The 14139-nt window shown below is 40.4% G+C and overlaps 1 protein-coding gene across 1 annotated transcript in view; it reads right to left on the bottom strand.

Moving 5' to 3' along the window:
• Positions 1–14139, bottom strand: part of ppm1lb (protein phosphatase, Mg2+/Mn2+ dependent, 1Lb) — a 143350-nt gene that overhangs the window by 30297 nt on the left and 98914 nt on the right. The window contains exon 2 of the mRNA XM_073041005.1: positions 8199–8373. Within this exon, the coding sequence (XP_072897106.1) occupies positions 8199–8373 (175 nt within the window). The remainder of the gene's footprint in view (positions 1–8198; positions 8374–14139) is intronic.

Below are 14139 nucleotides of genomic sequence, written 5' to 3' on the forward strand. Positions count from 1 at the left end.
TATAACATTGACCGTATCACCCAGCTACAAATGACTTGGTGGAAAGGTTTGTCCAGAGTCTAAAGAAATCACTGTGAGCAATGCCAGCAGAACACACTACACTGACACTGAATCAGAGATTTGCCAACATCTTCTTTGCATATTGCAATGCAGCATGCTACACTGACACTGAATCAGAAGTTTGCCAATTTCATCTTTGCATATCGCAATGCAGAACACTCCACAACCAACAACTCACCAGCTGTGCTGTGTCTGTGTCATCCCCTGTGCTCACACTTGGTTCTCAGAAGGAGTATGCAGGGTAAGCAGCTGAGACAAACTGAGGGCTCTTCAAAAAAGGAGTTTCAGTGTTTCATTCCTGGGCAAGCTGTCCAGGTGAGGGATTACAGAGGGGATCAAAAGTGGGTATTTGGAAAGATTAAGGACAGAACTGGACCACACTCCTACACAATGGAGATTGTGTCTGATGCCATCTGGAGATGACACAGCCATCAGTTAGGAGAGCAGAGTCAATTGTCAGAGTAGAAAGATGGCCAGAGCTGACAGAACCACTTCCTGCAGTCCTAGAGTCAACTTCTACACCCACCATGGAGGAGGCCCCAGAAGCTGAGATTGTTTCATAGCCACAAGTCTCACCTGCCAAGCAGAGTGATCTCCCTTGTTAGGGAAGACATTATCCCATAAATATGTGTAAGGGGTTTCTTCTTTTATGTTACTGCTAAGGCTAATAAAATGGCTTCTTTGTTAATATAAGTGCTTCTCTCTCGCAGCTTGTTTGGGTTATAATTACTGATAAGAGAGAATTGTATTCATTTGCTAACCAATTGGGATAGATGTTGTTCTTTCCTGAGTGTCTGTAAGCTATTGTTTTCGCGGGCTTTGGGCAGTAGGCACGATGGGGACAGAGAGAGGAGACGCGATGCCGTAAGCTGGGTGATGGAATGGACCCCGAGTCTGACGCCCAGGGTCTTCGGCGAGGAGAGGAGACACGGACAGAATTGAGTAGAGCGTTTGGTCAATCACCAAGTTTGGAAGACATCAACTGGAGGAAGGGGGACCCGGTTCTGTAAGAGCTCCAACGATGTGTGCACAAACTGGTTAATAATAATGGCGCCTTTTTCTTTTTTTGTAAAACAGTTAAACAGTTTTGATTTTGTTCCTTTACTATCTGCATAGTCAAAGTAAGAGTTATGAATTGTAATCCTTTAATCACATATAGTGTACTGTCTGTTATTTGGCATGGTGGGGTACATCACACAGCATCTACACAAACTGATTGCCCAGTTTGGCGGGGCCAAAGGCTGCTCCCCCTAGACGGAAGTGAGCTGAGTGAGCCTGAGGCTTACCATGGGGCTACATATATATATATATATATGCAATATATCATGACTAGAGAGCAATATGTTACATATTTGAGATGAGATGCATTCTGTATTGAGTTGGAGATTATAGCTAAGCAGGGAGGAGTGTTGTGTATTTAATATTTCAGTAATATTCTAAATATATTGTTTAATTAATCATTCTTTGCTTGTTTACATAACTCATTACAAGTTATATGTAAGAAGTACGTGAATGGCACACATCTTTACACCGCAACTTCATAAGCGTGTGCCTGACTGAAGTAAAACCAAGTAGACATGTTATCCTGGGCTCCAGTGGTTTTCTTTTGATTCGTTTCTGGAGTTACAAAACACATACATATCACCCTGGACATGCCCTATTCTCATTGCTACCATCAGAGAGGAGGTACAGGAGACCGAATTCACACACTCAATATTTTAGGAACAGCTTTTTCTCCTCCGCCATCACATTTCTGAATGGACAGTGAAACAGCCTCACTATATTGCACTGGTTATTTAATTTAATATTATATATTCCTTATTGTACATAGACTTGCTGCATCACAGCCTGATATGGAAACACCAATACCCTTGAGTGGAAAGTCCTACAAAAAGTAACGGATATGGCCCAGTCCATCACAGGTAAAGCCTTCACCACCATTGAGCATATCTACATGGAGCATTGTTGCAGAAAAACAGCATCGATCATCAGGGACCCCCACCATGTAGCTGACGCTCTCTTCTCGCTGCTGCCATCAGGAAGAAGGTACAGGAGTCTCAGCACTCACATCACCAGGTTCTGGAACAGTTATTACCCCTCAACCATTAGGCTCTTGAACCAAAGGGAATAGCTTAACTCAACTTCACTTCACCCATCACTGAAATGGTCACACAACCTATGGAGACACTTTCAAGGACACTTCATCTCATGTTTTCAATATTTTCTTGCTTATTTATCTGTTATTATTATTTCTTTCTGTTTGTATTTGCACAGTTTGAAATCTTTTGCACTGGTTGAATGCTCAGTTGGTGCAGTCTTCCACTGATTCTATTATGGTTATTATTCTAATTTGGATTTAATGGCTGCAAGAAAATGAATCTCAGGGTTGTATATGATGACCTATATGTACTTTGACAATTAGTTTACTTTGAACTTTGTAACTTATAGTTTGTTTTATGTATTGCACTGTACTGTTGCCACAGAACAACAAATTTCATGACAAACCAATGATATTAAACCTGATTCTGATTTTGATTCTAACATTTTACATGGGCTTACCATCAACCTTTTTTCTGAAGGTCAATCTAGTGCAGCAAATGCAGACTGGAGAGAGGGCCTTGGTCCTGAGATTTTGGGTGTAAACAACTTGTATACTTCAGTGAATGCATTGATGAGGACAAGGAACTCATCCTAGGAGTGTATTGTTTGCATACTGTGACTCAACTTCTGAGATCAGGGTAAACTTAGTTTTGGAGTGTAAGGACCATACTTTCTTCTTCCTTCGGAATTCCTGTCAAACATTGGAGTGCATAGATTCTTGTCACAGATTATCGAAATACAACAAAATAGACACCAACAATGGCATCAGTCCTGTCATTAGGACCTGAAGCTTGGACATATATAGTATTCAGATCCATGACTGGGAATAACATTAAGTGAGATCTAACAAAAGCCAAAACCTGACAAAAACTGCTGGGCTTCTGAGGAGAGAGAGAAGAAAATGCAGATTCAGCGAACAAAACTCTTCTCTAAAACTGTTGAAGTCGCAGTCCACACTTTATCAAAACCTCTTTGAGCTGATAAAGCAAATGTTACTTATAGCAAGCTTGCAGCTGTGTGTCAGAATCAGACACATTTAAAAAAATATTTTGCTTGGCAATTCTTTAATGCACATTGCATATAATGCAGTAAAACCTGTTCGCTACAATGTAAAGGAGATAATAAATCCCTGGTGAGTAGAGCAGTTCTATTGAGAGTGGCCTTGCTTAAAGACAAATTTTGTGTTTCTGAGTATTCAGTGTGCTGCTCAGCTACGTCACCCTTCCATGTGTCGCTCGAGCTCTCCACCGCTGTGAACAGACAAGTTCTCACTTGCAATGCTATTAAGAGTTTCTCTTCTCTGTGAGGGTTAGATGTGCACAACGTCTGGGTCCCTGTTTACTGAGAGGGTACAGCTCATTCGCCTGTGTTTTCTATAGAATTAACTTTAAATATTCAACAATACTTTGCCATTCCAGTAAGGTGCTATTTTGACAGCATGAAGGAATATAGAAGTAGAGAAAAATCTTGTTAGCAGAAAGTAGAGGTTGTTAAAAATTGATTGGTGGGTAAAAGATCAGCAGAATGAAGCTAGATATGAAATACTGACAGGGTTGAACTTCATTTTGAGGGGTAGCTGGATGTTCGATGACTACCAGCTAAGACTTGCTTTCACAGACAGAACGGCAACATGGAACACTGCGGAAAATTAAGTTATTGACAGATGTTATCAGGATAAAGCAGCAACTCTGATGGTAAAAACATGGTTTTCACATTATGAATATATTAAGGTGGCATTTTAATACAAAAATACAGTGGGAATATAGCTTCCGTGTAATTGAGAATTCAGCAGCAATCTGTAACTGTCGAGAAGTTTTGACAAGAGCTGAAATGCAACTTCTCTTTCGGTATACTTGAAAGGACTCAACAGAGAACACTTGATTGTATTAAATGTATCTTAGACCATAAGACATAGGAGCAGAATTAGGCCATTCAGCCCATCGAGACAGCTCCGCCATTCCATCATGGCTGATCCAAGATCCCACTCAACCCTATACACCTCCCTTCTCGTCATATCCTTTGGTGCCCTGTCTGATCAGGAAACTAAAACTTCAGCCTTAAATATACCCATGGACTTGGCCTCCACTGCAGTTTGTAGCAGAGCATTCCACAGATTTACTACTCTCTGGCTAAAAAAACCTCATTACCTCTGTTTTAGAGGGTCGCCCCTCAATTTTAAGGCTGTGCCCTCTAGTTCTGGATACCCCCACCGTAGGAAACATCCTCTCCACATCCACCTTATCTAGTCCTTTCAACATTCGGTAGGTTTCATAAGACAATAAAACATAGGAGCAGAAGTAGGCCATTCAGCCCATCGAGTCTTCTCCACCATTCAATCATGGGCTGATCCAATTCTTCCAGTTATCTCCACTCTCCTGCTTTCTCCCCATACCCTTTGATACCCTGGCTAATCAAGAACCTATCATTCTCTGCCTTAAATGCACCCAATGACTTGGCCTCCAAGCTTCTTGTGGCAACAAATTCCACAGATTTACCACCCTCTGACTGAATTAATTTCTCCGCATCTCTGTTCTAAATGGATGTCCTTCAACCTTGAAGCTGTGCCCTCTTGTCCTATACTCCCCTACCATGGGAAATAGTTTTGCCATATCTAATCTGTTCAGGCCTTATAACATTTGCAATGTTTCTGTGAGATCGCCCCTCATTCTCCTGAACTCCAGGGAAACACAGCCCAAGAGCTGCCAGACATTCCTCATACTGTAACCCTTTCATTACTGGAATCATTCTCATGAATCTTCGCTGAACCATCTCCAATGTCAGTATATCCTTACTAAAATAAGGAGCCCAAAACTGCACACAATACTCCAAGTGTGGTCTCACGAGTGCCTTATAGAGCCTCAACATCACATCCCTGCTCCTATATTCTATACCTCCAGAAATGAATGACAACATTGCATTTGCCTTCTTCACCACCGACTCAACCTGGAGGTTAACCTTTACGGTATCCTACACAGGGACTCCCAAGTCTATTTGCATCTCTCATTTTGAATACTCTCCCCAACTAAATAATATTTATTTCTTCCAACAAAGTGCATGACCATACACTATCCAACATTGTATTTCATTTGCCACTTCTTTGCCCATTCCTCTAAACTATTAAGTCTCTCTGCAGGCTCTCTGTTTCCTCAACACTACCCGCTCCTCCAACTATCTTTGTATCATGGGCAAATTTAGCCACAAATCCATTAATCCCATATTCCAAATTATTGACATACATCGTAAAGAGCAGCAGTTGGGAGGTCTGGAGAAGTTGGAGGGAAGGTATACAGAAACTGTAAACAGAAAGACTCAGTAGACGACTCAGTAGATTTTCTGGGCACCTTGGCAATCCAGTGAGGAACTAGATGTAGGAAATTATTTCATTTTTTGGTGTGTGCCCTGAGGTACAAGTATTCACAGATCCAGGTATGGAGTAAGCAGCTATCAAGGTGGAGGAAAAATGGTAGACATGATGGATTGCTGGCAGATACTTTGGAGAGATGGCCTGTCTCATCACTAAGGTACATTCAATGGCTCCTACTCCGAGAACTGGATTTGAGTTGATGACCTTCCCCATGCATTCTTCTAAATTCCAGTGAGTACAAGCCCAAAGTTGCCAAACATTCCTCATATGTTAACCCCTTATGTCCCAAAATCATCCTCATGAACTTCCTCTGGACTCTCTCCAAAGGCAACACATCATTTCTGAGATATGGGGCCCAAAACTATAGACAATACTCCAAATGCAGCCTGACTAGTGTCTTATAAAGACTCAGCAATATCTCCTTGCTTTTCTATTCTATTCCCCTTGAAATAAATGCCAACATTGCATTTGCCTTCTTTACCACAGACTCAACCTGTAAATTAACCTTCTGAGAGTCCTAAGTCCCTCCGCACCTCTGATTTTGTATTACACTGTCTTCCCACCACTAGATAGTATGGCCTAACTGATCTTTCAGTATTAATAAGTGTTGTTTTCACACTAACGTGCACTCATTTTGAGGGAACAAATAAAATTAATTGATTTTAACCATAGTGGTACCATGTTGAAAGCCAGATGACCTTCTGACTCTTCAATATTGTAGTGGATCAGCCTTATTTTATACAGAATATATTAAAGATATTCAGAGGAGAATGCTCAGACTGGTTCAAGCTGACGGGAAGGTGACAGTAACTCAAATAATCACTTGTTCTGCTGGATCTCTGAATGCACAAAACGTCGAACCTTGAAGTGGATGGGCTACAGCAGCAGAAGGTCACAGACATACTCAGTGGCCACTTTATTAAGTACAGGAGTGGCCACTAAGTGTACTGTATATCACAGAAAAAAGAAAGGTATCTCGAGCTGTGTCTTACAGAAGCACTGCACATAGCCCTTTAGTCACCAAGACCTGTGTTGACGTTACTCAGAACTTTCTCCCAGAAGGCCATTTTGTTAACCAATTTGTCGCTTTCCTTTGAATTTCATAGACTTTCACATTAATGATCTATTCACCATATGAGGCTTTATGAACAGGGTTGTTGAAATCAATGTATGCAACATTAAATATGCTACCCTCATTGAACCAGAATTAGAGGTCTTCTAATTCTCCAGTACTAGACATGTAGCTAAAGAACAAAGAACAGAACAGTATAGGCCTTTCGGCCTTGATGAGTGTTTAACCCACTCTAATTTATCCCTTCCACATAGCACTCTGTTTTTCTTTCATCTGTGTGCCTATCTTAGGCGGCGTGGCACATGGCAGCAGTGGCCTTTCAGATCTGGTGCTACTTTAATTAGGTTTTTAATTTAATTTTAAGGCACAATTAGGGTTTAGGACAATGGATAACATAGTGACTATCTACCATCGCCAGTTACTGTTACAATACAGAGATCGCCCAAAAACAAACCTTCATGAAAGTCTGCTGGTTAGATTGCGCGACCTCGGCTTGATGAGGGAATCGGGCCTGCAGTTCTCGTTGTTGCCTGTTGCCGGTGGCCGGAGGTGGGAATGTCGTAAGCGGTGTGCGAGGAAGTGGAAGCGAGGCGAGCGGGCAGGAGTCTGTGCCAGGAAAAAAGCAAGCCCTAGCCGGCCGGCTCTCCCGTCCATTCTGCTCTCCAATGGACATTAAATTGGACTACATCTGTGGCAACGAAATACTCGGCGCGAGTACAGAAATGGACGGAATCCCCCGACGCCGCCATTCAGCTGTTTATTTATGTAACAGATTTTCCTCCAAGCCATCGGACGACCAACCTACTGCCCTCTGCTGTGCCTATTGTCTTGTTTATTATTTATTGTAATGCCTGCACTATTCTGTGCCCTTTATGCAGTCCTGGGTAGATTTGTAGGCTAGTATAGTTTTTGTGCTGGTTTACATAGTTCAGTGTAGTTTTTGAATTGTTCATGTAGCATCATGGTCCTGAAAAACTGTGTACTGTACCAGTAGTAATGGTTGAAATGACAATAAAAAGTGACTTGACTTGACTAGTGTTATTAAATGTCTCAAATGTCCCTAATGTATCTGCCTCTCCCTCTAACCCTGGCAATACATTCCACTCATACCTACTTCTGAACTGCGCCCCCCTCACCTGTACTTTCCTCCAGTCATCTTAAAATTATGTCCTCTTACTTTAGCCATTTCTGCTCTGGGAAGATGTTTCTTGTACACCTATATAAGTCGCCCCTTATCCTCCTTCTCCCCAAAGAGAAAAGCCCTAGTTCACTCAACCTTTCCTCACAAGACATTCCTTATTAGTGAAGGACAGTTGCAACTTTTAAGAGGCATTTGGATAGGCACATGGAGGGGAAGTGCTTGCAGGGTTATGTGACTATCAGGGAGGATGCATGGACCAACTGAGCTGAAGGGTTTGTTATCATACTGTATTACTCTTTGGCTCTATGACTATGATACATTATTTTCTGGATATAACTGTCAGATGTAAATATTATAAATACAATGAAACTTTTAATGTCAATTCTTGCAAAAAAAATCCACACCTGACATTCAAAATAATTAAAGTTAACCTGAAGTTTGTTGAAACTTATCACACTTACCTGCTTCATCATAGGCTGCAGAAAGTTTTTCAAGCACTTTGCGATCAATTGCGAGAATCTGCTGTTCCAGAATTGTTTGGTGTGACAATACACTGTTCTCCTTATCTTTCTCGTAGTCTTGCAAATGTTGTTTCAGAGCTTCAGGCAAGTGTATCTTCACATATTCGGCAGCAGACTGGATAGAAAAAAGATGCATGTTGAAAGGAATGTCAGCAAAATATTTATCAGAGTTGAACAGTGGAATATGGAACATCAGATCAACAGTGCAAACCATGATAAGATTATTTCACAGAATGAGTGAAAGTTAGTGCACAGGAGGAGTCTATTTCACCCATGGAGCTGATCAAATAGAAAATAAAGAATCTTGAAATTCTCATCCCTTTTGTTTATGAGACTTAAATATTTCTACTCAGAGAAATACAGTGATTCACATATGATCCAACTTATTTACCAATAGGATATGTAAAGAAGTTTTAAAATTGTAATGCATATTTTGGCTTAAATATGGCTCAAAATCAGCTTGTACCTCTAAGAAGGATTAATTAGCTTCACTTTTTTTTTGCTTTCCTTTAGCTGGATTGTGTTGACATTTTTTATTCATTTATGGAACTTGGACATCTCTTGTTCGGTGTATATATTGTCCATTTATAATTGCCTTTCAAAAGGTGGCAATGTAATTTGGACGTCCTGCATTTCTTGTGCTGAAAAACTCCCACAATGCTGAATGAATTATCCATATAATTCTTTGTCAAGGTTCAATAGGATCCCAATTTGCATATACGCAAGAGGTTCCCTTCTAATAATGGATATTTTAAAATAGTTTCTGTGTGGGAACAGTGGTTATTTTGCCCTGATTTTAATATCAGTTAGCCCTTAGTAGATAAAATTTGTTTACTATTGATAGTTATGATGCAGGAAGACTTAAAGTCATAGAGTCATAGAGAAGTACAGCACCGAAAAAGGGCTTTTGGCCCATCTAATCCATGCTGAAACAATTTAAACTGCCTACTCCCATCGATCTGCACCAGGACCATTGCCTGCCATATCCCTTATTTAAGATCTTCCCCACAAGTTTACTAATACTCATAAAAAGCTTATTAATTAATTATGTTCTGTGACAAAATCCAGAAACTAAATTTCCTATACCTGCTTTACTTCACACATGATTATTAAATATGACAGCTGCATTCAAGTTTTGAGTGTCTCCATTAGTTGTATCCATTCACTTTAAAGGTAAGATTAACATGGCAACAAAACTAAATATAAAGTTATCTTATTTATAGTACTATAATGGACTTTGAAATAATTTCTCTGATCATATTACAGCCATGGAGATGGAAGTGGAAGTTTCAGCAGCAGAAGCAGTGGAAATCTGATATAATTGCAACTCAAAATTGTTTTACAATTCCAAACTCAGATAAACTACGAAATCTAGCCTTTGAATTATTATGCTGGGTAAACAAACAAGATGCATTTGTCCGTAACTTTGTACATGTTAATTTTTCATCATAAATATCATGGTGAGAAGCTCATTATAATGCTGCAGAGGTAACTTTACGACATGAGATAAAAAAGATTGAAAAAGAATCTCAACAACCCTGATGGATGAACATTTTTTCTTAAATATAATGCCGTAGCTACATCTGGGGTTCTTTGCATTTTACTTTATTGTAAATAATAGACTTATGAACTGAAATGTTTAACATTTAACGTTTTAATAAATTTGGTTCCAACAACATGCAGTTTAAAAAGCAATTTAATCAATTAGCAAATCTAACATAGCATTACAGTTTCTTAAAAAATTGTCTGCCATTCCAATAATTGGACCCAATCAGTGGCTGTTCTTATGCAAGGCATTTTGTCCTAATTGACTGCTGGACATTTGCCACTTTCTTTACAAATAATCACAGATTACAAGCGGAAGTAAAGGGGAATAATTTTATTCAATAATTTTATTATGATAATGGTGTACTATACGATATTTTGATAATGTTCTTTCAAAGTTCAAAAGCTCAAAGTACATTTATTATCAAAGTATGTATACATTATACAACCTTGAGATTCCTCTCCTTATAGACAGCCACAAAACAAGAAACCCAAAAGAACCCATATATATATATAAAAGAAGGCTGACAAACACCCACTGAGCAAAGAGAAAAAAGAAACAAATTGTGCAAACAATAAAAGTAAGCAAGTAGCATTTAGAACAAAAATGAGTCCTCAGACGTGAAGCCTGGAGCAGCAGGAGCAGGCCCTCAGCCTCAGCCTCAGTTCAGTGCACAGCGGAGTAAATGTTGTGGAGCCCGCACGCACAAAGCAGATGTTTGTTAGTGAGTTCACATTGTTGTAACAGTTAACTAAAGCGTAGGAGTTCCTCCAACCCAATCACCTTCTTCACTGATCTTCCTTCCATTGTAAGGTCAATTCAAATGGAAACTCCTCAGAAACTGAATTATTCCAGATGTGAACATAACAGAACCTAGATAATGTTCGGGGCTAGGTTAACAAGTGGCAAGCAACATTTGTGTCACACAACTGTCAGACAGTGAAGAACTCCTACAAGCTGGAACCTGGCAGTCTACTCTTCACATTCAGGGGCAATGACCATAACAGTCCTTCCACCAACTGTACTCAGGGGGTGGCAATTGACCAGAACCTTTCCAAGACCAGCCAGATAAATAGAAGTTGCAAGAGCAGGTCAGGTACTTGGTATCCTGGTTTTCCACTATTGAAAATGTGAAGATTGCAGCTTCAAGAACATTTGACAAAGTTGACAACAGGACAAAGCAGTCTGCTCGAATGGAACCAGTCCAAGTATTCACTCTCTGCATCATTGTTTCATCCTGGGTGCAGAGTGTAACATCTATAAAATGCACAGTTATCAATCATAGCATCCTCTCATAGCACCTTGGCAGCATCTGCAAAATCTGTGATCTTTAGAAGATCAAGAACACCAGCCACAGGGAAACGATACCACCTGCATCAAGTCATATATCATCCTGACTGGGAAACTGTGGAACATACTATCTTACAAGACAATAGGAGTCATATCTTGAGAAGGGCTATAAAAATTGAACTTGGCTCACCATTTTAGGCTTTTCAAGGGGACAGAAGATGTGCGTCAAATACCAGTCTTACCACTAGCTCCTCTTATCCGTGAATTAATCAAAAATATTAGTCTTGTAAAATCTGTATAAGATGAATACTGAGCAACACACACAAAATGCTGAAGGAACTCAGTAGGTCAGGCAGCATCTATGGAAATTAATAAACAGTCAGCCGAGAGCCTTCTTCGGGAGAGGAAGAATAAGAAGGTGAAGGGACGGTTAGGAGGACAAGCTAGAATGTGGGTAGGGGAGGGGGGATAAAGTAAGAAGCTGGGAGGTGATAAATGGAAAAGGGAAAGGGTTCCTTTACATTGATGAGACCTGATATAGATTGAGGGACTGCCTGGTTGAGCACCTCAGCTCCATCCAGAAAAATCGAATCTCCCGGTGGCTAACCATTTCAATTCCTATCCCCATTCCTGTTCTGACATGTCAGTCCAGGGCCTCCTCTTTTGACAAGATGAGGCCACTCTCAGGGTAGAGGAGCAACCCCTCATATTCCATCCAGGCAGCCTCCAACCTGATGGCATGAAAATTGATTTCTCCCAACTTCTGTTAATTTTTCCCCACCCACTTCCCCCTTCTAATACCCCACCTCTGTCCCCTTACCTCTTCTCCTTATCTGCCTATCACATCCCCTGGTGTCCCTCCTCCTTCCCATTCTTCCCTAATTCACTCTCCTCTCCTATCAGATTTTTTCTTCTCCAGCCCTTTACCTTTTCAACTTATCACATTCCCCCTTCCCCACCCACCTGGCTTTGCCTATCCCCTTCCAGCATGTCCTCCTTCCCCTCCGCTCACCTTCTTATTCTGGAGTCTTTCCCATTCCATTCCAGTGCTGATGGAGGGTGTCAGCCTGAAAAGTTGACTGCTTATTCGTAGGTGCCTGATCTGCTGAGTTCCTCCAGTCTTTTTTGTGTGTAGCTCTGGATTTATAGCATCGGCAGATAGTTATTCACATTTTTTTGTGGATCAGCAGTGGGTGCAGATGTTTGATGGCTGACCACCAAGTAGAGGCTGAAGAAGTTTCATTTTAAGTAGCCAGAAGTATGACATTGGATTAATTGCTCTCTACTCTAAAGGATCTGGTTCAATGTTTGAACCCTTTCTCTGAAAAACAGCATCAAAATGTTTCATTTGATGTTTACTTTTTAATTGAGGAATAATTCTAGGAGAAGGTAAACAAGATAGTGAGAAAACATCTATTTCCTTAATGCGTGCAAAATTATTTATAGAAATTGCTAAGAACAGAACTAAAACTTGCCTGCCATTACCTGTGTGGCAGGCAACAAATCCCTTTTTCTCCCTTGTTTGACCATCAGGGAATTAAAATAACTCTAATAAAAACATCATCAGTCAGCTAAAATCAAATTTGTCTGGAAAATGGAGATTGGGATGAGCTCTTAAATTACTTCCAACATTAAAAAAGTTAAATAAAACTGCAGTTATTGAAAAGCTCTTTAAGCAGTAAGATCTGAAATTATACAGCAGTTGGACTTATTGTAAGAAGAATTAGAAGGTGATTATTGGCCCTTGACTTACCTGCAACATGAAACAGAGCAGTGTAAAAAAGCTCTGTCAAATATTATTATAGTTTTTGTCAAACTGCTCTTTTCCTTTATTTGCTACCCCTTGTGCCTCTGTGAAGCTAGAATTATAGTCTGAATGGTTATTACATAGTAGTTTAACACCTGTGCAATGTAATTGGAGTAATTTACAAAATTCACAGTTATTTTCACTGTGAATGTAATATAAAATGTGACACACAAAATGCCAAAGGACTTCAGCAGGTCAGGCAGCATCTATGGAAATGAATAAACATTCAACGTTTGGAGCCAAGACCTTTCTTCGGGATTAAGAAGGAAGGAAGACACCAGAAGAACAAGGTTGGGGGGGGGGGGGAGGGAAATAGCTAGAAGGTGACAGGTGAAGCCAGGTGGGTGGGAAAGATAAAGAGCTGGAGAAGAAGATATCTGACAGGAGAGTGGGCCAGAGGAGAAAGAGAAAGGAGGTGGAGACCCAGGGGGAGGTGATAGGCTGGTTGAGAAGATGTTGGAGGCCAGAGTGGGCAATTGAAATAGAGGGAACATATTTTCACCAGAAGGAGAAATTGATATTTATGCCATCAGAATGGAGGCTACCCATACACAGAATATAAGGTGTTGTTTCTCCATCCTGAGGATGGCCTCATCCTGGCACAAGAGGAGGCCACATTGGAATAGGAATGGAAATTGGAATTAAAATATTTGGCTACCGGGAAGTTCTGCTTTTGGCGGATGGAGTGGAGGTGCTCAACGAAGTGATCCCCCAATTTACGACGGATCTCACCAAAGGAGGCTGCGTCAGGAGCACCACACACAATAGATGACCCCTGCAGATTCACAGGTGAAGTAATATAAGTGGTTGCATTTGGAATATGCTGAAACATCATTACACTAAATGTTGATGATAGTAATGTTATTGTAATATTGAGAAAATTCCTCCACTGCGTAATTACATATGGAAAAGAAAATAAAGAGGAAATGTGCAGAAACATTAAGATGATGACTTTTTTCCACAGAAACTGAGTTAACATTCATAATTCTATCAGCTACTCCAGTGCAGTCATGGGAACAATGATGTTCACATATGACCCTAAGAACCACGTGGGTGCAGAAGGCAAAGATAAGGGGATTTGATAATGTGAAGGAAGAGATGATTAAACTGAATGATTAGCTTTATCTTTCTCATGTGAAAATTGAAACATCGAAGCAGATATTAAAAAGCATCGTTTGAATTGGGAATGTGCCGGGGACTGCCTGCAAGTGTCGCCATGCTTCTGGCAGCAGGACAGC

This window comes from Hemitrygon akajei, chromosome 3 (assembly GCF_048418815.1).
Source record: "Hemitrygon akajei chromosome 3, sHemAka1.3, whole genome shotgun sequence".
NCBI classification, from domain to species: Eukaryota; Metazoa; Chordata; class Chondrichthyes; order Myliobatiformes; family Dasyatidae; genus Hemitrygon; species Hemitrygon akajei.